Below are 22,245 nucleotides of genomic sequence, written 5' to 3' on the forward strand. Positions count from 1 at the left end.
CCCTGAAGCTATTTCTTGCAGCCATGTGGAAATGCATCAAAAGAGAGAAGCTTTTGTAACTGCTGGTGTTAAACCTCAGAAGATCTTTGTTGATCATGAGCTTTCCATATTTTATTGTATGATCTTACAGACTATTGAAATTAACACATTTGAAATTCTTTCTTTCTAACAATTATTTGAACATAGTATTAATATGCTAGTTTTCAAATATGAAAAATGAACAAACCTTGTCAAAGGAATGTATGCCATTATTAATTTAAAATCTGATGTGTTTTTTCCTAGTGTCCTGAATTCAAAAGACCCAGAGATATTGCAGTTGACTGGATAGCTGGAAATATTTATTGGACTGATCATTCTAGAATGCACTGGTTCAGTTATTATACAACTCACTGGACAAGTTTAAGATATTCCATCAATGTAGGTCAGATAAATGGACCTAACTGCACAAGGCTCCTTACAAATATGGCAGGAGAACCATATGCAATTGCTGTAAATCCTCCCAAAGGGTATGTTATTATGAAGATATTTTATCTATGTTTTGTTCCATGAGTTTAAAACTTAACTTTGTAAATGTTTTAGTTGGCTTTAAGAAATTTACTTTACTAGATAATTCAGCCAGGTTTCTGTGTCTTTCTTTGCCTTAATTCAGTATGAGAAAAAATGTTATTACTCCTTTTCTCCACTTTCAAACCTACATATCCACACACTGCTAAGACATACTCTGCACACAATAGCTTATGTGAATAATATGTTTAGGTTGTTTACCTGGGTCACAAAGTCCTACTCAAGCTTTAAAAGAAATTTATTAAAACAATTTTATTTGTTTATTTCTTTATTGCATTTTTATTCCACCTTTTCCCCAAGGGGCTCAAGGTGGCATATATGATTCTTCCCCTCCTCATTTAATACCCACAACAACCCTGTGAGGTAGGTTAAGCTGAGAGGCAGTGATTGGCCCAAGGTCACCCAGTGAGCTTCATGGCCAAGTGGGGATTCGAACCCTGGTCTCCCAAATCCTAGTCCAACACTTTAACCACTACACTACACTGGTGTTTTGAAAGGCCTCACTTTTAAAGCCATACACAATTTTAGTTACAGAGGTGTGGCTCCAGAGAGCCAGCCCAAAGGTTTTGGCCCACTGGGTAGAATTATTCTTGAACAGAGACCTCCCCCTCTGCTATAGGAAACAGCAGCCCAAAGCCCTGTTAGTAATATGGAACTAGTAGAATGGATCTTTGCTCATGGCTAGAGGCAAGAAGAGAGTATGTACATAGGAAACATGCACATTTATTTAACAGATCCACACCCACACTAGACAGATAAATAAAAGAGCAGAGGATGTGATTTATTCAAGAAAACTGGAACAGATCCACACCTACCCATACACACAGATAGGTAGATATAAAAGAGCAGAGGATGTGATTTATTCAAGTAAACTGGAACATAGCTGGAAAAACAACACATGGCTCAACAACTAATTTAAATGATGACAGCTCAAGTGAAAGGTAACACAGTGCAAAACTTCCTAGCTAAAGATTGCAGCTTTAAATTGATAGACAAATGGTCAAGGCTTACCTAATCACGTTGAACGAGTTCAAAGCTGCAGGCCCGATGAACTACATCCTAGAGCAGTGGTTCTCAAACCTTTTTGGTTCGCGGCGCACTGTGAAACATATAAAAATTTTCTGGCACACTTCATGTACAAAATTAAAATTATATTTTAAACTATGAATAAAAATAACTTAATAATAATATGCTTTCATAATATTCGCTGCACACCTAGCCACCCCTTGCAGCGCACCAGTGTGCCCCGGCGCACCGTTTGAGAATCACTGTCCTAGAGTATTGAAGGAACTGACTGAAGAACACTTGGAACCAATGTCTATTTTCTCTGCAAAATCATGGAGGGCTAATGTTGTCTGCATATTTACAAAGGGCAAAAAGAACAATTGCATACCAGTCAGCCTGACATTGATCCTTTCCGGAGCAGATTATAAAGCGGTCAATCTGTAAGCACCTTGAAATCAATGCAGTACTAGAAACCAACATGGATTTATCAAGAACAAATTGTGCCAGAGTTATCTTATTTTATAATCGGGTAACCTCCCTGGTAGACTGTGGGAATGCTGTGGACGTAATATATTTCAACAACAGAATGAAATTTAACAGGGATAAGTGTAAAGTTCTACACCTATGAAAAAGAAACCAAATGCACAGTTCTAAGAGGGGGATCCTTGGCTTAGCAATACTACATGCGAGAAGGATCTTGGGATTGTTGTTGATCACATGCTGAATATGAGCCAACAGTGCAATGTGGCTGCAAAAAAGGCAAATGTTATTATAGACGGCATTAACAGAAGTATAGTTTCCAAATCATGTGAAGTATTAGTTCTTCTCTATTCAGAGCTGGGTAGGCCTCATCTAGTAGTGGACATCACGCTTTAAGAGGAATGCAGACAATGTGGAACAGGTTCAGAGGAGTGCAACAAGGATGATCAGGGAACTGGAAACAAGGCCCTACGAGGACTGAAAGAACTGAGCATGTTTAGCCTTGAGAAGAGAAGATTGAGGGGGGATATGATAGTACTCTTTCAAAGGTTGCCGCACAGAGGAGAGCCAGGAACTCTTCTCGATCGTCCCAGAGTGCAGGACACAGAATAATGAGCTCAAGTTGCAGGAAGCCATATTTTGACTGAACACCCTGTTAGAGTGGTATGACAATGGAACCAATTACTTAGGGAGGTAGTGGGCTCTCCAACGCTGGAGTCCTTCAAGGGGCAGCTGAACAGCCACCTGTCGAATATGCTTTAATTTGGATTCCTGCATTGAGCAGGGGGTTGGACTTGATGGCCTTATAGGCTCCTTCCAACTCTACAATTCTATGATTCTAACAAGTCTTTATACAGTATAAGCTCGCAAGGGAACACACAATGTATGAAGAGGTTGCCACTGATTGGCAATTGCAGGGTAAGGAGCATGTGCACCATCACCAGGAGGTGTCAGAAAATTAGGGCAAAGACATCCCCATGAACTATCAAAGCTACTGACTGGCCAGGAACATTCATTGGGTCTCTACTCTCTAGACATCATTTGCATGTGCCTTGCACAATGTTGGATAAATAACTCTCTACTGCTGTCACAAAATGCTTACTGGTACCAATTGTGAGGGTGGAAGGTTCTTTCTATCGTCCAATCTCATACCTTTACAAGGTCTATGGTAAATGGTAGGGCAGGTGCATTTTATGTTTGGCATATTGGATGTGATTCTCATCCATTGGAGTCAGTGTTCAAAAGAAAAGGTTTGCATTCTGAGTTGAAACCCAAAGAACATGTTGGCCTATCTCAGTAGGCTTCCTCTTCTATATAGTATTACATAAACCTGTCAGTAGAATATGTTTTTTTGTTTGGTATTTCCAGCATGATGTACTGGACAGTAATTGGAGACCATTCTCACATAGAAGAAGCAGCAATGGATGGTACTTTGAGGAGGATATTAGTACAAAAGAATTTACAAAGGCCAACAGGTACAGAAAACATCCATTTCCTATTTTGCCCTTAATTAAATTATTTTCCAAAGACCAAATGTTTTAACTAATTCTTTACACATCTGTTACAAGGACACATATACTACATGAGTTAAAATCAGTTATGCTTTAAATTCTCTTACACAAATTAGAGTAATTACATTATTTTTAATGCATTCTCATTCCGTTCAAAATAATTAATTCTGCCCTACAGTCACAGAGGTAGTGATGGTGCCGATTCTGTGTTTTGCTCCATTAAGTAGGCTGAATGTAGTGCTGCAGAGGATGGCATCTTCGTTTTCTTTTTTCCTCTGTCATTTTTTTGATGTGGCAGATGTGTATCTCTTTCAGAATTAAGCCTTTCCCAATTTCCTCTTTTTCTCCAGGTAGAAGATCAATTTTGTACTTTCGGAAGAATATCTTTTGTTACTATATATAACTTGCAGTATTTGCTTTTTGATTTATGCTTACTACCTCAGTAGAAAGAATAATAAAAAAACCTTCATTCTTATAAAATGACACATTATTACAGCAGCAGCAAATTAAATCATTTTATGGTTCAATTGTGTTACTATCTGCAGCTCTCAACATGACTCAGATCATGAAATCAATCATTTAATCATTCCTTACTAAACCATGGCCTACTAGATTTAACTGTAGTGTCATGGCCTACAGGCTGGTTAAGGCACAATTCATCATAGTTTTTTTCTGTTTGTTTGAATTAGTACTATTTAAATACTTCGCATAGCTAAATTAATACAAATGTTTTCAATATAAAAATACAGTATTTTAATAAAACGGTATTGTCAAGGGATAAAGTTCTTTCTATGCACATTTTTATAGTTTTAAAAAATTCTTTATTACCATATGTTTTATAAGTATTGGGATTATGTTACTCTAAGCATGGTGGGGAAACTGCAGCTCTCCAGTTGTTGCTGGACTACAACTTCCACTATCCCTGTCCACTGGTCATGCTGACTGGGGCTGATGGGGAATGAAGTCAAACAATACCTGGGGGTCTACAGGTTCCCCATCTCTTGGACAGTGTTCTTGGATAAGGGCTTGCTTCCATTTCTGCTTCACAGTCCTCCTGGGATCAACCCAGTAATGTGTGGAAATATTGCTTTCCATGAAAATAAAGTTAAGGAAGTAACATCAAAAGCTGTTAGCAGACAAGCATGTGTGTATTTTCAGATTAATAACAGAAGTAGCCTTTTGCCAATAGCATTATTACTTTTGTTACACACACACACACACACACACACATATGTAAGCCCTCAACAATGTGAGGACACCATAGTGTAATGGTGGTGGGGGGCAAAGTGCATGGCCTGGACCTCAGCAGCTGCAGCCTAGATGAAGTCTGGGCAGGAGGTCAGTGGCGGCGGCAGCAGCAGCATGCAGAAAATGGGCAGCAGGTTTGGAGACCTATGGGGGGGTGGAAGAATCTGGCCTGGGGAGAAGGGCAGAGCTTTGGCAGCCTGTTGGGGAGAAAAGGGGAGCATTGGCAACTTATGGGGGGAAGGAGGGGCTTTGGTGATGGTAGGCAGGGTTGGCGAGCAAAATGAGCAGGGGCAGAGTTCCTAGTTAGTGAATATATTTGGATATATATTTGTATATATAATACAAACAAATATATAGATGATCAATAAATAATGTAATAAAAGGGTTTCCTGGTATCCAAAGGAACCTTAACTCTGCAGTGCAGCAAGCTAGTGAATCAAGAGAGTGTACTGAATCCCTCTGAATTTATCCTACATTAGCGAGGCAAGCAAGAAGAGACAAGTGATATTCGAGCCGCAGCATTTTGTATCAGTTGTAATTTCCGGACCGTTTTCAAGGGTAACCCCACGTAGAGCGCATTACAGTAGTCTAAACGAGAGGTGACCAGGGCATGTACTACCAGTGGGAGCTGATGAACAGGGAGGTAGGGTTGCAGCCTACGAATGAGGTGTAATTGATACCAAGCTGCCCGGCTCACTGCCGAAATCTGAGCCTCCATGGACAGCTTGGAATCAAGAACAACCCCAAGGCTGCGGACCTGGTCCTTTAGGGGCAGTCTCACCCCGTTGAACATCAGGTCAACATTTCCCAACCTTCCCCTGTCTCCCACAAGCAGCACCTCAGTCTTATCGGGATTTAACTTTAACCTGTTCCTTCCCATCCATCCACTCACGGATTCCAGACACTTGGACATGGTCTCCACAGCCAACTCTGGTGAAGATTTAAACGAGAGATAGAGCTGAGTGTCGTCTGCATATTGGTGACACTGCAGCCCAAATCTCCTAATGATTGCCCCCAGCAGCTTCATATAGATATTAAATAGCATGGGAGAGAGGATAGAGCCCTGTGGCACACCACAATCGAGAGGCCAAGGGTCTGAAACCTCCTCCCCCAATGCTACCTGTTGATGCCTATCGGAGAGAAAGGAATGGAACCACTGCAATACAGTGCCTCCTATTCCCAATCCCTCCAGGCGATGTAGAAGGATACTGTGGTCAACAGTATCAAAAGCTGCTGAGAGATCGAGGAGGACAAGAGATCGAGGAGGACAAGTTTGGATCTTCTTTTCATCACATTATGGTGCTACACAATACCGGATAGTAATATACAAGAGGATTGACATATAGTAAAAACATTCATGCACATGTTCAAAACTTCCAACTTTACAATCAAACATGTAAATGCTATCTCTGTTTTCTGTTATGGCTATGGAAGTTGTGCTAATGTTTTCTTTCAATTTTTCATAAGAAATTCTTTGAAAAAACATTTTTGGGTTTTTTTTTGCAGGTCTTGTAGTTGATCTCTTCAGTCAGCGCTTGTTCTGGGCTGATTTTGAATTATCCATAATTGGAAGTGTTCTTTTTGATGGTTCTGATTTGGTGGTATCTGTGAGCAGCAAACATGGTATGTATATTTTTTAATGACGTGACCATAGGCCCTACATCACCTCACAAAGTATAAGTTCCCAGACATCAAATTAGGGATTACTGCTTTAAAGCTTATTTCATATTTTAAAACTAGTAACTTTCTTGGGAATGGATATTGCAATCTATGGCAGGAAAAAATGGGATCCATCAAATTCTGACCCAAAGTCATTTATACTCTGCAGGCACTAAATCAGATTCTTGTATAAACTACACCATGCAAATATGTTTAGTTTTATAGATGACTCGGCAACATTTTATTTTCAGCTTGAAAAGCAGATTTTTGAATTATAATTTAAATTATAATTATATAAGCAGCAAAGGACAAAGAGTGGATTTTGTTTTATTTAGTGCAGAGTTTATCACATGAACAGGATGTTTCTGGGTATCTGTACACCTACATGTCTTTGAAACTATTAGAAAACAACACTTGAACATTCCTATTAGAATCATTTTGGTCTTACTTTAACATTCATAACATTAAAAGTGTATGTGAATTCCACATACAAATGGAAAACTTTAAAACGTGAAATGAAAAATCCTGTTTTAGAGAAAGGGCAAATAAAATAGATGGGTGGGGGCATTACATCTCTTTTTTTTCACCCAGGGTGTTTGTAACTCAACAGCACTGTATAATGAGGGCTATATGATGCATTCTCATTCATCATTTTGGATCTCCTGCTGCATTTCTCTACACTCCCATGGAATGCTGCAGCAGGTGGATGGAATGGGTGACTGCCTATAGCAGAGAAGTCATGTACATTCTCCATCTTCCTTGGTAGTTTTAGAGCCTCCATCACTTGAGCACTCCAAATTCTTGTTATAAAACCAAAAATATCCACTAGCACTATTGTGCTAGCAGGTGATAGCATCAAAACTGACATGTACACATATTTTCTTCTTCTTAAAGGGTTACTTCATCCCCATAGAATTGATGTTTTTGAGAATTATATATATGGAGCAGGACCTAAAAATGGTGCATTTAGAGTACAAAAATTTGGTCGTGGCTCTGTAGAATATCTGAATTTGGAGACTGATAAGACAAAAAGTGCTTTGATTTCACATCGCTACAAACAAACATACTGTGAGTATATGTTGTTATGTTCAATACAATATTTTAAGGCATTTATATATTTAAGACGGATATATGGAGCTGTGTTCTGGGGTCCTGGGGTGAAGTGGATCCATTGGATGTATATTTGGGAGGTGCAGATTGATATGTCACTGAAATGAATGGCCAGATGCATTGTGGCTTCTTGGAAAAGGGGAAAGAGACACCATTATGCTCTCTAGGGATTCCCTCTTGTGCATGAAGGTGTGCAAGGTGTGCATTCAAGAGGATTCTACCTATGATTTGTCCTCTTTCATTCAATAAGAGGATGGGGGGCAGAAAGCATTTCATGAAAAACCTGAAAGTGAACAATCCACTTGCAATAATAGAACAGCTACTTTCTTTCCAGTTATTAAGATCCTAAATGCAGTTTGTCTGATTTTTGGTATCCTCACAAAGCATGAACATTCAGCCAGGAGTTGCCTGTGCACCTTTAATATTGCTAATTATTTGGCTGTGTTATCTCGTGATAGTCATAATTCAGTTACCAGGTATGTTTGAAAAAGAATTGTATTTAAATAAGATAAACAATCTTTAGATTGACTGTGTGGTAATTTCCAAGTAAAATTGCTGAAATATTTTTAAATTAATTTGTCTTTATATAATAAATCTTTGATTCTACAAAGGACCATTAACTAACACACCTCTTCTGTATAAAAATACTTCAGACATATCTCCATCAGAATATGTTTGTTATTTTACCACAGCATATCAGAGGAAGTCAAGAAGATTACTTCCAATAGTTAAATTGAAAGAAGAATTTTAAATTGAGAACTAATTGCCAGTTTTGGTACCTAGCCAAAGCACTTAGGTTTAGTGCTCTTTTTATTCTTGCAAGTTTACTGGGATTTTTACAGCTTCATCAAGCAGAGATAATATACAGTTTTGGATCCTAAAACATACTCTGAGTTTATTATATTTCTAGGTGCTTGAAACATAACAGATGGATACATATCTATAGAAATGTGGGATAAATACCAATTGCTCTTCTCAAATTGGGTGCACTTACTTCTCTAAGCAGGGAATCCAGTGGGAGGGCTTGGATATTTGTGTGTCCTGCTATCAAATATCAGAACTCCATGTCTGTTGTGCTCAGCCCTATGACACATGGCAACTATGGAGATGGGTGTACAAAAGGAGGAAAAGTCAGTGATTAAAGCATTAGGAGAAAAGGCCTGGGATGATGCAGCATCTTGCAGTAGTAAGCATATGTCAAAGATAAAACAACAAGTACTTGTTCTATGAAGATAAAGCAACAAAATGATTTGGCCGTAAGTGCTCCTTACTCAACTCTTAAATCTACCGGAGTCTGGAAGTTTGGCTCCAAAATAGTTAACCAATATAAACATTTCAAGCCAGGGGTAGTAGATTCAATACTAATTCTACTCAAAGTAAATCCATTAACATTAATAGACACGACCAGTTAATTTCAATGGGTCTACTCTGGGACTTAGTTGAATACAACCCTTTTGAAATATTTATACAAGATATTTGAAAAATATAATAATGATGATGATGCCCATCATATGCAACAAGTACCATAGTCAATAATCCTCAGCTCCACAACCCATGCTGCTAAAGGCTCAAACATCAGCTTTGGTTATATTTATGCTAACAGATGCCTAGTTATATCATTAAGAGAGATACAGTGCAACCCTATGCAAGTTGACTCTGAAACAGGTCCCACTGAATTCAATGGGACTTACATCTGAATACACATGTGTGTTGGTATGCTGTTGAACCACGTGCTTTAATATCCCCTGTTGAAATCACTGGACTAAAAAGTAACTGACTTTGACTGGATTGTGTTCTAAGTAGAAAATTCTCCAACTTATTTTTCTGTATCATAGTTTCTTATTTTCTACATCACAGGTTTACAAACAAACATTAATCTTGTTTAATTGATTACAGTTATTAAAACAGTAATAGAACTAAAGATTGCTGTAGAAAATATTCACTGACAAAAATACTATTTTTGGAATTAAATACACTGCTAATTATATAAAGCATAAATTAATTCATAGAGATTTGTTCAGGGCATGAATCTTAATTAATTTAAGTCCTTGGCTTATTTGTTTATTCTTTATTTCAGAAATAATCCATTTATGCATTTCTGATTTTTCCTCCTCTCCAAACAGCACTCAATCCTTGTTTGGAATTTAGCTGTGAGTTCCTCTGTTTACTCAGCCCTTCAGGTGCAGCCTGCATATGTCCTGAAGGAAAGTCATTGTTGAATGGAACCTGCAGTGAATTGAGCATTTTAGGTGGGTATTATAATTTACTTAAGAAAGAAAAGGAGAATGAGATTATGAAATTATGGCTGCTAACTTGCTTGTTTGTTTAGTTTTTGGCAAATAGCCATGAGGAGAACATTGTAGAATTCTGTATTTCTTTGGTTCCATAGTTAAAGGTCTAGGAATTAATGGATGAGTTTGAAGAATTATAAAATAACCAAAAGGTACAACTTCAGAAAAATCTACTTAGCTGCTTGAATGCATAGAGAGCTGATACATATTTCATTTGATTTGTGCATGTCTTCTGTTATCTGAGATTGCACATTAATTTCAATCTTGGTATAATTTTGATTAGAGTAATTCCCTACAAACATATATGTTACGGTTAGAGATACTGAAATTTAACACTGTTAGGAAGCAAGGCTGTGTGAAATCATTCCTTTTATTTCAGTGGATATTTCTGCCAAGCTGAAAAGTGGTTGGCATACGTATATTATTTGTAAAAGCAAGTAAGTAATGTTTGCACGATTTCCCAAATGCTGATGGCTCACGTGTTAGCAAAAATGAATATTTCTTGTTCAGCTATGGCCCATTTTCCCCAGTCTGTAGAACTGCACAGTTGTGCAATATCTTGTGCAAAAGGGCCATAGCCACAGATTTGTAATACCCATTCTCATCTTTTTTAAGGCACATATCTGTATCTGTGAATGTGATGTTTGCTACAGAAAATGAAAAATATCTATTTCATTTCTGATATACAGTGAGGTCAGAGATTATTAAATAAATATATTACTATTATTACTATTTATTACATTTATACCCCAACCTTTCTTTTCATCATAGAAACCCAAGGCGGCTTACATATGGTTCCCAGGCAGTCCCCCATGCAGGCACGGACCAGACCTGACCTTGCTTAGCTTCAGCAGGGTGCTGGCCTCATGTGCCTTCAGACCATAGCCTGGGACCAATCTAAATCTAGTGTTTTTTCCTGTAACATCTATATTACATGATCTAGTAACAGTGTATACACTAGGCATGCAAAAGGCCCCAGTTTAGAGAAAAGGTCACATCTAACAGTAGATTAAAGTATGGAGTTTGTTCCTCCATATGGATCCTATTGCCAGAGCCTACATTTGAGTATCTTATAAACTAGATAATTTCTTGGTTCATTTTCTTTCAATGTCTAGATTAACATTTATAGGAATTTGATCTGCATGTTTATGCTTTAAGTACAGATGATACATGTAAGCTGACTTGTGAAAATGGAGGAAGATGTGTTATTAATGAAAAGGGTGATCAAAGATGTTACTGTTGGCCAAGTTATTCAGGGGAAAGATGTGAAACTAACCACTGTAACAACTACTGCCAAAATGGAGGGACCTGTGTAGCTTCTGTCCTCGGTGAGTATTTAAACCATTTTTCAGTGAAAATTTAATTTTGTACGGTTCTGTAGCTGATCGAATAGGTTATTTTGTAGTTATATTACCATTACTATCGTTATTGTGAAATGTGTTTTGGCTCAGATACTATACATATTGAGAAATGTTAAAATCAGATGTGCAAAAAATGCACAAGTTTTTATGCAGAAATAAACAAAATTATCCCATGTGCAAGATACATGTGCAAGAATAAGGTGCACATCTGTGGATTCTTCCCTCACCACCACCAAAAAAAAGTTGCTGTGAGAGTACAGAACATCCACAACCAGCAGAAAGGCTTGTTTTAGAAGGACCTACCCTTTGATGAGAGGAATGTTCAGGCAGCCTTTTCCCCCTTCTTCCATAAATGTGCTAGAATGAAAGGTCTACAAATGCCACTAGTGGGATCCTTGGATCAGACAAATTACTTGATATAATAATGATAATAACATCATCAACAACAAGAGGTAAACAAATTAGGCAAATTGCAAGATATTCATGATGTGTGTTGGGAGGGGTTAAAGTTGTGTTAAAGCATTTTGTTGTGCATTGTAAATTTTAGATCCTCATTATCTAGACACAAATGCTAATTTGTTAAATCCCACTGGCAACTCATAGATTTATTCATTATTGGTTTAGGAAATTCCTATGTGGACGTTATGTAAGTAGAGTTTGAGGCAGTTTTAATTAAAATTTGTAAATTTATGACAGTTGTATTGAACTATAAAACTGAACAAATAAAATGCCATCATTTAATTAAAAACATAGATCTAAGAAACATAATTAAAACTTAAAGCTGTAATACTGTTTTCAAGAAAACCAAACAAATAAGAATTAAAAGAAATAAAGAACAATAGCAAAAGTTTGTGAAAAAATATGCTTGATTTTCTCTTTCCAGAATTAGTGACCAAAATATAATGGTAAAAATTAATTTATTGAACTCATTAATGTATAGGATTGGATCTAAATATTTGTCCACAAAAGGGAGATGGGCAGAAACTGACTATCATGCCCCCTTATCTCCCTGGAAGTCCCCTTAATATTTATTCCCACAAGGGACAAAGACCTATTGAATGGGCGTGCTGTTGTGGGGGGGGGAAGTGTTGAGAAAGAAGGGGAAGATGACGTATTTGAACGTTTTCTTTTTCGAGTTTATGAACTGTTGGAAGAATTTCAGCCCTCCTCTGAAGAATATTCTGTGAAATATTTAGTTTCACCATCCATGACGTTTGGGTGCAAGCATGGATCCAGTTTTAATATTCATATTGTTTTTAATATTGATGAAGAAAGCATTGGCCTCTACTCCTTCCAGTCCCCTTATTTTAGTTCATTTGAAAATAAAGTATTTGAGCCAAAACTTCTCAAGAGATAATTTTCTGAGAAGAACTGTTGGAGTTTCACTCCCACAGCCCCTAAGAATATGTTTCAACCCCCCCTCCAATTTTGCCAACACAAATAGCATGGCCAAAATTCATGCTATACATCTGCTTATACACCAATGCAAACATGGCTCTAAACATGTATCTTACATTTGTCTTTTTGGAGCCACTAGTTTAGGGAATTAGGAATGCTAGTCTTGGCATCTTTTACTGGGGACAATGGTGCACCACAGAAATGATTGCAATGGACTTATTAATTAGTGTGCACAGAGGAATTTAGCAATAATCATATCATTGTCAATAATTAAAATATTTACTCACAAAAATGGCTTTAAAAGCCAAAATAAATGGTTACACATTATACACAAGTGGTTCCCAGTTATTTTGGTATAGTGACCCACAAGTCCAAATGTACTTGATATGGTAACCCTTCCTTTATTGTCACATGAATTTTGGACTTTAGGTCTTTGGCAACCATTGGTTTCATGCATTTGAACCTCAGGTTTGCCTATGTTATAACCATTACTTGAGGCATCCAAGCAAAACAAAAAATAGTTAATGTGGGATTTGTTCAACTATTTATAATATTTACAAAGTTATTCACAGTTTTGTTTATGGGAATGTAAGAACACCAGCCATCTGTTGGTGGGAAAGAGGTGTCAAATGAGAGCAATTGTCAGGGAGTGTACATTTCTCACCAAGAGGCCTTCTTCATAGTAGCTAGGCTATAGCAGGATACAGTGCCAAACTACCATATTCAGCTCTTTCCTAGTGCTGATTTTTCTTGTTAATTAGTAAATCATGTTCCAATATGGATACAATCCATCAAAAGTGAAACATGTTAAGAATGCAATCCCAAGCACAGTTACCAGGGAATAAGTCCCACAGAAGTTGGTGGAATGTGCTACTTCTGAATTAAACTGGTTGCACATTCTTTTTATTTTAATGGGAAAGATTTAACGGAAGTAATGTAATTCTCCAGCTGGAATGCATGGGAATTCAGAATGCTTATATTTTGGCTGGATTGCACCCTATATTAATTAACAGTAAGGAGAATACATTATTGGGATTGCTCTTAAATAATTCACTTTAATTATTATTAATTTAATCGAAGCAAACATTTCTATTAAAATCTTAGGGTAAGATCCATTTTCAAGCTCAATGAATTCACTGAAACAGATTTACAGTGCAATCCTATGCATGTTTACATGGAAGTAAGTAAATTCCTGGTAAGGCTGTAATCTTCTATACTGTTGCGCGCCTCCCCCAATCTGTGAGCGGTGAGATTTCGGGGGTCCCTGCGCTCCTCCAGGGTTTGGTTTCCTTTGGGAAGAAGGTCAGCGGATACTGCGGTGTCTTTATGAAATATGGTTTGTTTATTTACACACATTCCAACCTGAGCTCAAGGATGGAGGGGTTCAATGCACCAGCAGTCCAATATCCAGCTTTTCCATCTGGATTGCAGGAGGCACCCCAAATGCCGTGGTTCAGAGAGCTAGTCTGTCTGCCTGCCTCCAGTCTCCAGCAAAATCTCTAGACACACTCAAACTACAAGCACAGCTTCTGCTAGCTGCCAGGAGTGGGGGGGAGGCCCCCCTGCAGAGTTTAAATGACAAAAGGGGTCTCCCTGGCCCATTCACCATTGCTAGGCAACTGATTGGCCCATTATCTTACCTGGCCAATCTATTTGGTTAACAAAAGACTCATTTGACCAGCAGAGAGTTCCTCATTCCAATGCACAGGATTCCAAATCAGAGGCTGGAAAGGGGACCCACAGGAATCATCCATCCCAACCCCCATGCTCATAACACTACCCCCTTCTCTGAAAAAGGTCTGTCCCAGACCTGCAAACAAACAACAGAATAACCGCTTTTCCTACAAAGAAATAACAGGTAGAGGTTAGTAAGACATTGAAATATACATCATTAAAAGCATAGTCATATTACAGTCTCATTTCCACACAAGTACAAAAACAGTACATTTCCTTACAGCACTTTTTTCAATTAATTACTCTCTCTTTAGGCTTCCTCTTTCTTGGAGTTCCCAGTCACAGATCTGCATCTAACAGCTTACCAAGTCCTCATAACTTGGCAGTGGCCAAGATACTGAGTTCCTGACATGTTTAAGCATGCCCTCAAGCACACACACATTTTTCCTTGCTCCCCTAAACAGTTGTACATACACCCACAATGCGACAGTCACAGAATAGTAAATCTTAACATTAAAACCTTATTGCAAAAACCTATCAACGTAATTCCTAAAAAATCATTAAACAGCTCATATCCTCACATTCATATCCCCAACATTTCAAAAGGCAATACTAAAGCCATCAGAAAAATTCCTACAGCAAATCAGTACACAGTCCCATAAGCACAAAGCCCACCCCCAAACCATACAGTCGGCCACATGGCCCTTTGTCTTGGGGCCTCATGGAGTTCCCAGTCCAAGCTGATCCCTGCTGCGGCCTGCAGGGGGTTGGGACTCCTCTCTAGGAACAGATTTGTTTCCTCATCAGCACATGGCAGGCTGTAGCCATTTTCTTTCTACTCTCTGCTTGGGGAAAAGTCTTTAAGCCAGTCCACTTGGTCTCCTGTCCCAAACTCCAAATCAAAGTTCTGCCACAAGTCTTTATCTGGGGGCATCTTCTTCAGGATTAGCTGGCCTAGCCCACCTAGGTTGGCAGAAATAAATCTTCTCCCTCACAATCTCCAGTGTGAAACATGGACCCAAGCATAGGCAGGTAACCCTCCCAGTGTCTCTTGCCCTCCAAACCCACAAGGCACTGGGTGCCTCTCACTGCTGTAATTTGCCCAGGGACTGCACCCATCATAGGAGCTGCATCCCACCCTACATTATGGGGCACCCATGGGGCAAAGTCAATTGGGGATTTTATCTCACCCATCTCTCCAGGTGCTGGCAGCAACTCTCGCACGCACACCTCCAACTTTTCCTCCTGCACTTTCTCTTCCACAGCTGGCACACATGGGGCGAAGAAATCTATCGACAGCTGCTCTCCTCCAGCCTCTAGTTCACCTTTCTCCAAAGCTTTTTCTTCCTCCTGCACTACTTCCTTAACAAGCACACAGGGAGCAGAGAAATCTATCAGCAGCATCTCTTCTCCAGCCTCTACTCCACTTTCTTCCGAGGCCTCTTCCTCTTCATTTTCCAGCCTGTCCTCCTTCAACTCTTGGGGCTTCACTTCCAGCTTTCTGCTGTCTTCCCCCCTGGCAGGCTCCTGGAGAATCAAAACTTCTTCCTCCTCCGCTACTGACTGCAACTCCTTACAGTCCAAACCCTCCAGCTGCCCATCCACTTTCTGGTTCTCTTTAGCCACCCCAGTCTGGGTGCTCTTCAGCTGGACTCCTGGGTCACTCTCGACCCCTTGTAGCGGCTGATCAGGCAGGGCTCTCACCTCCTCACATGGGGTCTCCTTTTCCTCTTCAGAGGTACTTCCTAATATCTCCCTCATTAGTTGCCAGTGCTCCTGGCGGTCTCTTTGTCTTTGCTCCCATTCCTCTTGGCGCTCATGTTGCCTTTGCTCCCGGTCCTCTTGGCGCTCACGTTGCCTTTGTTCCCAGTCCAATTGCCTCTGCTGCTCATCCTCCTGGCAATACTGCTGGAACATCAGTTTCATCTGTTCCAGGAGGGTTGCTGTTCTCCCCTCCATCTTGACTCTGGCACACCTTGCTCCCAATGCTTCTCCCAGGAAACTCAATCCCATTTCTAACACCAGTGTTGCGCGCCTCCCCCAATCTTCAAGTGGTGAGATTTCAGAGGTCCCTGTGCTCCTCCAGGGTTTTGTTTCCTTTGGGAAGAAGGTCAGCGGAGACTGTGGTGTCTTTATGAAATATGGTTTGTTTATTTACACACATTCCAACCTGAGCTCAAGGATGGAGGGGTTCAATGCACCAGCAGTCCAATATCCAGCTTTCCCATCTGGGTTGCAGGAGGCACCCCAAATGCCGTGGTGCAGAGAGCTAGTCTGTCTGCCTGCCTCCAGTCTCCAGCAAAATCTCTAGACACACACAAACTACAAGCACAACTTCTGCTAGGGGACCCACAGGAATCATCCATCCCAACCCCCATGCTCATAACAATACATTTGCCTGCAAGTGAGCAGCATTGAGTTCAGTTTACATCTGAATAGACATGCATAAAGTTAGACTTTTAAGCATCAACTTAAATGGGATCTTAACAGATCAACTACATGCATGCCCACAGAGAAGTAAACCTCAATAAGGCTTCCTTCCAAGTAAATGTGTTAAGGCTAGCAGCGTAAAGAGTTTAACTTTGGCAGGATCCCAGACAATATGTAATTTATTTGTAGATTTTATTGTTGTTTTTCTAACTGATATTTTAAATGCTTAAATTATGGTGTCATTCTGTTGTCAGCCACCTTGAGCTTCTTGATGAGTAAAAGTTTCAGATAAAAATCTGATCATGATTAAAAACAGTTATTATTCAGAAGTGCCTCTGTGACTGATGCTTAAGATGAAAACTATTCTCTGTGCCTCAGTATTGCTTTGGACAAGGTTCACCTACTTGTGGGCACAAAGATTTGGGGTGCAAGGTAGAAACAGCTGAGAAATCACTAATTACCAGAGCAAGCCATCCCCTCCCTTCCTTCCCAGTCACCCCCTACTTCATCTGTGATCCCCATATGTTCCTTCCTTCTGCCTGATTCCTTTTGAGCATCATGGGAGGAAGGCAATCTTCAGCGGTCCCCAAATGTTGTCGATGTTCTGGCCAAGACAGACTGTTCTTCCCATAGCTCAATGCTGACCATGTGAGCTCTGACAGACCGGCAATTCATCTAAAATTACTCAGATCCAAGTACTGCATCACCAGGAATGGGATTGTGACAGCCTACTTAAACCACAGATGAGGGAAACCAGGTCCACTCCCCTAATTCCCCCCCCCCGGAACCAGCTGTCCAACCTCACCTGCCTTTTGTAACCTCCCCTAGGTCACTAACAGCCCATTAGGTGACTGCCTCAAATAGGAGCAGTAATGTAAACGGTGAGAGTGTATGTCCCAATATGACTCCAGATACACGACCAGTTCTATTTGGGTTCCACAGTTATCCAAAACTGTGTTACACACCAACATTAACCAGAGTCAGACTGTAGGATAAAGCAAAGAGAAAAAAAATATTTTTAAACCAAGAACTTCTTCAAGACATGTGCATGTAGCTGGCACATAAGCATGACCGTTTCACTGTTACAGATTTAGCCTTTCCCTGAACTCTATCTCTCAATATTTCTTCCTTAATCTTTTCCTTTCCTAGTACCTCATGGCATCTCCCATTCCAGCCTATTCCTGTTCTTCCTCTAACCTCTGTATCCTTCTTCTCCCTTGCTCACTTTAACCCAACACTGAACTAACTCTCACTGAACACACCAGACTCCAGCTCATTCTCCTGTGCATGTAAAAGATATCAGGTGGGGTAGCTAGCTCCACCTAGCGGTTGAAGGCAAAAGAGCACTGTTGAAGATTTTTCACAAGTCTGTTCCTGGTCTGTGCCTGTTCCTGTCTCAGTTTTCTTTTGACTTCACCGAACACGGTTGGACTCTCTCTGCCTCCGTTGGTTCAGGCCTGTATTGTTTCTTGTGTGCCGTTTTTCATGTTATTTCAGTTATTAGTGTTGTTGTTTCCTTTACTGTTTGTGCTAACCTTTCCCTTCCAGTTTAAAAAACAAACAAACAAAGACCTTGTGCTCCTTCCCTTGGAAGTTTTCCTTCACAGCAAGGAGCCACCAGCGGGCCCTCCCCCCCACGGCTCCGGGAGCCTTCGGCTTCTCCAGGCCCCCCCTCCTGCCTACATCAATACCATCTCTGTTGGGAGCAAGCCACAGCGGCAGCCACCTTAACATCCGTGGCTGCCTTCCCTCAGGAGGCAGTGTCCCTAGCTCACGCTGAGGCTTTTTGTGCCCCTTGCCAACAGCCAGCCTTTCCCCCCATGCTTCAGCGGTAGAGGAAAGTGACGGACAGGTGTCATTGTCTCCCTCAACTTGCAACTGCCGTCTTCCCCCATCCTGTCAGAAAACCAGCGAGAAGGACGGCTACAGCTGCTGGTGGGATCTGCATTTTGCCCCCCACAAGCCACCATGTTAGCAGCCTTCTACGAGGGCAGCACTGATCTTCACCACCCATGGGAGACTCCCCCACACGTCTTTTCCAGCTGCAGTTTCTATGGGCACCCTTTTTACCCTCGTAAGCCCTGCAGTATGTTGCTCCCATGGGGAAAGCAACCTGCAAAACAAAGAACCCCTTAAAGAGGTTGAAGCCACTCCCCCCCACCTGCAGCAGATGCAGCATTGGTGCTCTTTCCCACCCAGGTCACAGGGCAGTCACATACTTTGGGGGATCACTCAGGAATAGTGGTAGCCCGCCCCTCTACTGTCAGGCACGAGGTAGCTGAGGCGCAGGCTATGGTGGGCAGGGAGACTATCGAAGGCAGGATGCCTGTTACTAATAAGACGATCAGTAGAGACAGGCAAGGCCCTGTTCAACAGCCAAGGAACCAGAGGGACCTGGAATCCCTGTCTGACGAGGAAGGCAGTCAGCCTCACCCTTTGTTGGACACTATTTTTTCCACCACCTCCTCTCCTGAAGCCTTCACAGGCTTTTAGGAAGAACCAATTCTTGTGCAACAGATCCAAGAGGTGGGGGGGGCAAAGGCTCCAGTCTTCTTACTTTCAAGCTCAGCCTATTCAGCTGCACCTGTCAGCCCACTCAATTCAACAACTGAAGGAACAGCTCAGGGATTCCCTCTTAATGGATCTGGCTAGAGATTTGTCCTCTCCATCTATTCCTCGAGTTCTTTCTCAGCAAGTATCAGCGCCCTCTCCCTCTCAGGCTCCATCTGGTTCACAGCCTTCACAGGGCCCACCCACAAGCCGCTCAGTTGCAGCTCCGCTTCCTGCACCTAACCACGCGTCTCCAGATCCCTATGCTGCATCTCAGGGCAGGCACCTTTAGCCCCTGGAACAGACACCTCTTGACACAGACAGCAACTTACTGATTTTGGATGAAGAAGAATGGAGTGGGGAGTCAGAATCTGAAGAGATTTCATCCACTAGAATATTTCAGGAGCCACATTTCCTTCCCCTGCTTTGCAAGGCGATGGAAGCCCTTACTCTCACTTCTGTAGAGGACCCACCTGCTCCCTCTACATCGAGGGTTGCAGCGGTGTGTCCAGATCCGAAACCTAAATCTAGAGTGTTGAAGCTCCCTTCTCTTCTTCCAAAGGTGCTCAAGTCAGAGTTTGACATCCCGTTACAATTCAAGAAGTCGGTCTCGATAGCCAACAAATATTATACGCTGGAACAGCCTATCATGGACCAGCTGAAAGTCCCACTCATAGATGCACCCATTGTGAATTTGCTGAGTCCATCTGTGAATCTGAAGGACTCAGATGCGCACCTTAAGGATACCACTGAGCGCAAAATGGATCAGGGGCTTAGAAGGGTGCATGAAGCTAGTGCACTCTCAATCAGGGCAGTGGCAGGTTCCTCTGTGTTTGCTCAAGCCTCCCTCCTCTGGTTGGAAGACCTGTTGGATGGCCCATTGCAAGACGCAGGCCTGGGTACGCAAGTCTCTGCTGAAGGTCTCGCAGGAAGTTACCTTCATGGCAGATGCATTCATGGATGCCATGCAGTTTGCAGCAAGGTCACTGGCAGCAGGTGTCTTCATGCGAAGAACCCTTTGGCTGCAGCATTGGGAGGCAGACCCTACAGCCCATTCAAATCTTGCCTCAGAGCCCTATGTGGAGGGCAAGTTATTTGGGGATGACACCCTAGCTAATGTGTTGGAAACTAAGGAAAAGAAAAAGTCAATGCCATCCTCCAGAAAAAGGGATGACAGAAAGTATTTTTGTCGCTCATTCCACCCATATCAATTGTCTCAGTCCTTTCAAAGCTCAAGACCATGTGGAAGACCTTCCTGGAACAGACAATGCAACCAGCCTAAGTCTCAACAACACTTTCCCAGTCGATTGGGATTTGGGTCCCAGTCACGGGGAAATAAACATCAATTCTGACACCTCTATCTCGCCAGTGGGGGGTCATCTCCAACGTTTTGCTCACCGGTGGAAGGACATGTCTTCAGATCAATGGGTCCTTTGCACCCTTTGTTATGGCCTACAGTTGGAGTTCACTTCCACTCCTCCAGCGACATTCATTCCATCCCATCTCTGTTTCTCCACTAAAGAGGGAAAGAGTTTTGCAGGCGGTCTCCCACCTCATACCAATTGCAACTATAGAGAAAGTCCCGGCAGGGGAGAGATTTTTGGGAAATTACTCTCTGTTCTTCACTGTCGCAAAAAAAGACAGATCATTCAGAGCGGTACTAGACCTCAAGGGTCTAAACAGATTCTTAAGATACCGCAAGTTTCACATGGACACCTTACTTTCAATCAAGGAGGCCCTAAGGAAAGGGGACTTTCTCTCATCTATCAACCTGAAGGAGGCCTACCTTCACGTACCAATCTCCCCACCTCACAGACGATACCTTCGGTTCGCTGTGGAACAAGAACATTATCAATTCAGGGCTATGCCATTTGGCCTGTCATCTGCCCCCAGGGCATTCACGAAGATCGTGGTTGCTTTGGTGGCACATCTCAGGACTCAGGGAATTCATCTCTTCCCTTACTTGGACAACTTTCTGATCTGCTCCCCATCGTTGCACAAAGCCTGGGAGGACCTCCATGTCACCTTGGCCTGTCTAAAGGACCACGGCTTCCTGATCAACAAATCCAAGAGTCACCTCTTTCTGTCTCAGCACATAATACATCTGGGAGCAACTATAGACTCACAGAAGGGCCTCAACATTGTCCCAAGAAAGAGTCAACAAGATATGCAAAGCAGCGACAGATATCCTGTCCTCCAACTCAGCAGACCTAATGCAAATAGCAACACTTCTAGGATTGATGGTTTCCACATTCCAAACTACACCATGGGCATGTCATCATTCCCGCACACTTCAGTGAGCACTCCTCCCCTTCCAAAGCGACATGGCATCCAGACACCATCGCAAAGTAGCTCTGTCACCACGGGTTTGGCAGTCACTGTTCTGGTGGACTCATGAACCCAACCTGTTAAGAGGCGTTCCATTCCAGGATCCCTCTCGAACCCTGATCATGTCAGATGCCAGCCTATCAGGGTGGGTAGCCATCTCCGATGGTCAGATGATTCAGGGCACATGGTCATCACAGGAATCCATATGCCAATCAATCTTCTCAAGCTTCGAGCAATCCGTTTGGCCCTTAGACACTTTGTGAAGGGCAGATGGTTAGGAGCAGTGTTTATCAGAACAGACGTGTCGGCCAAATCTTATTTGAACTATCAAGGGGGCACACGCTCCCACCTTCTCCAGAAGGAAGCCTTTCTCATCTTCCAGTGGGTGGAGAGGAATGTGGTCTCTATAGCAGCAGAATATCTCAAGGGGGAGGACAACAGCCAAGCAGACTGGTTCAGTTGAGAGAAACTGAATCAGGGAGAATGGAGGCTTCACCCATAGGTCTTTCATCAGATGGTGGCATGTTTCGGCTGAATTCAAGTGGATCTGTTTGCAACCAGCTGCAATCGGCAGGTAAGGAGATACTTCTCCAGGTATGTGACACCAGATGCAGAGGGGATAGATGCCTTAACATC

At 41.7% G+C, this 22,245-nt stretch overlaps 1 protein-coding gene across 1 annotated transcript in view; it reads left to right on the forward strand.

The window, feature by feature from the left end:
* Positions 1-22,245, forward strand: part of LRP1B (LDL receptor related protein 1B) — a 524,827-nt gene that overhangs the window by 460,020 nt on the left and 42,562 nt on the right. The window contains 6 exon segments of the mRNA XM_061608878.1: positions 283-506; positions 3,418-3,524; positions 6,315-6,431; positions 7,362-7,535; positions 9,701-9,826; positions 11,032-11,196. Of these exon segments, the coding sequence (XP_061464862.1) occupies positions 283-506; positions 3,418-3,524; positions 6,315-6,431; positions 7,362-7,535; positions 9,701-9,826; positions 11,032-11,196 (913 nt within the window).

This window comes from Rhineura floridana, chromosome 2, assembly GCF_030035675.1.
Source record: "Rhineura floridana isolate rRhiFlo1 chromosome 2, rRhiFlo1.hap2, whole genome shotgun sequence".
NCBI classification, from domain to species: domain Eukaryota; kingdom Metazoa; phylum Chordata; class Lepidosauria; order Squamata; family Rhineuridae; genus Rhineura; species Rhineura floridana.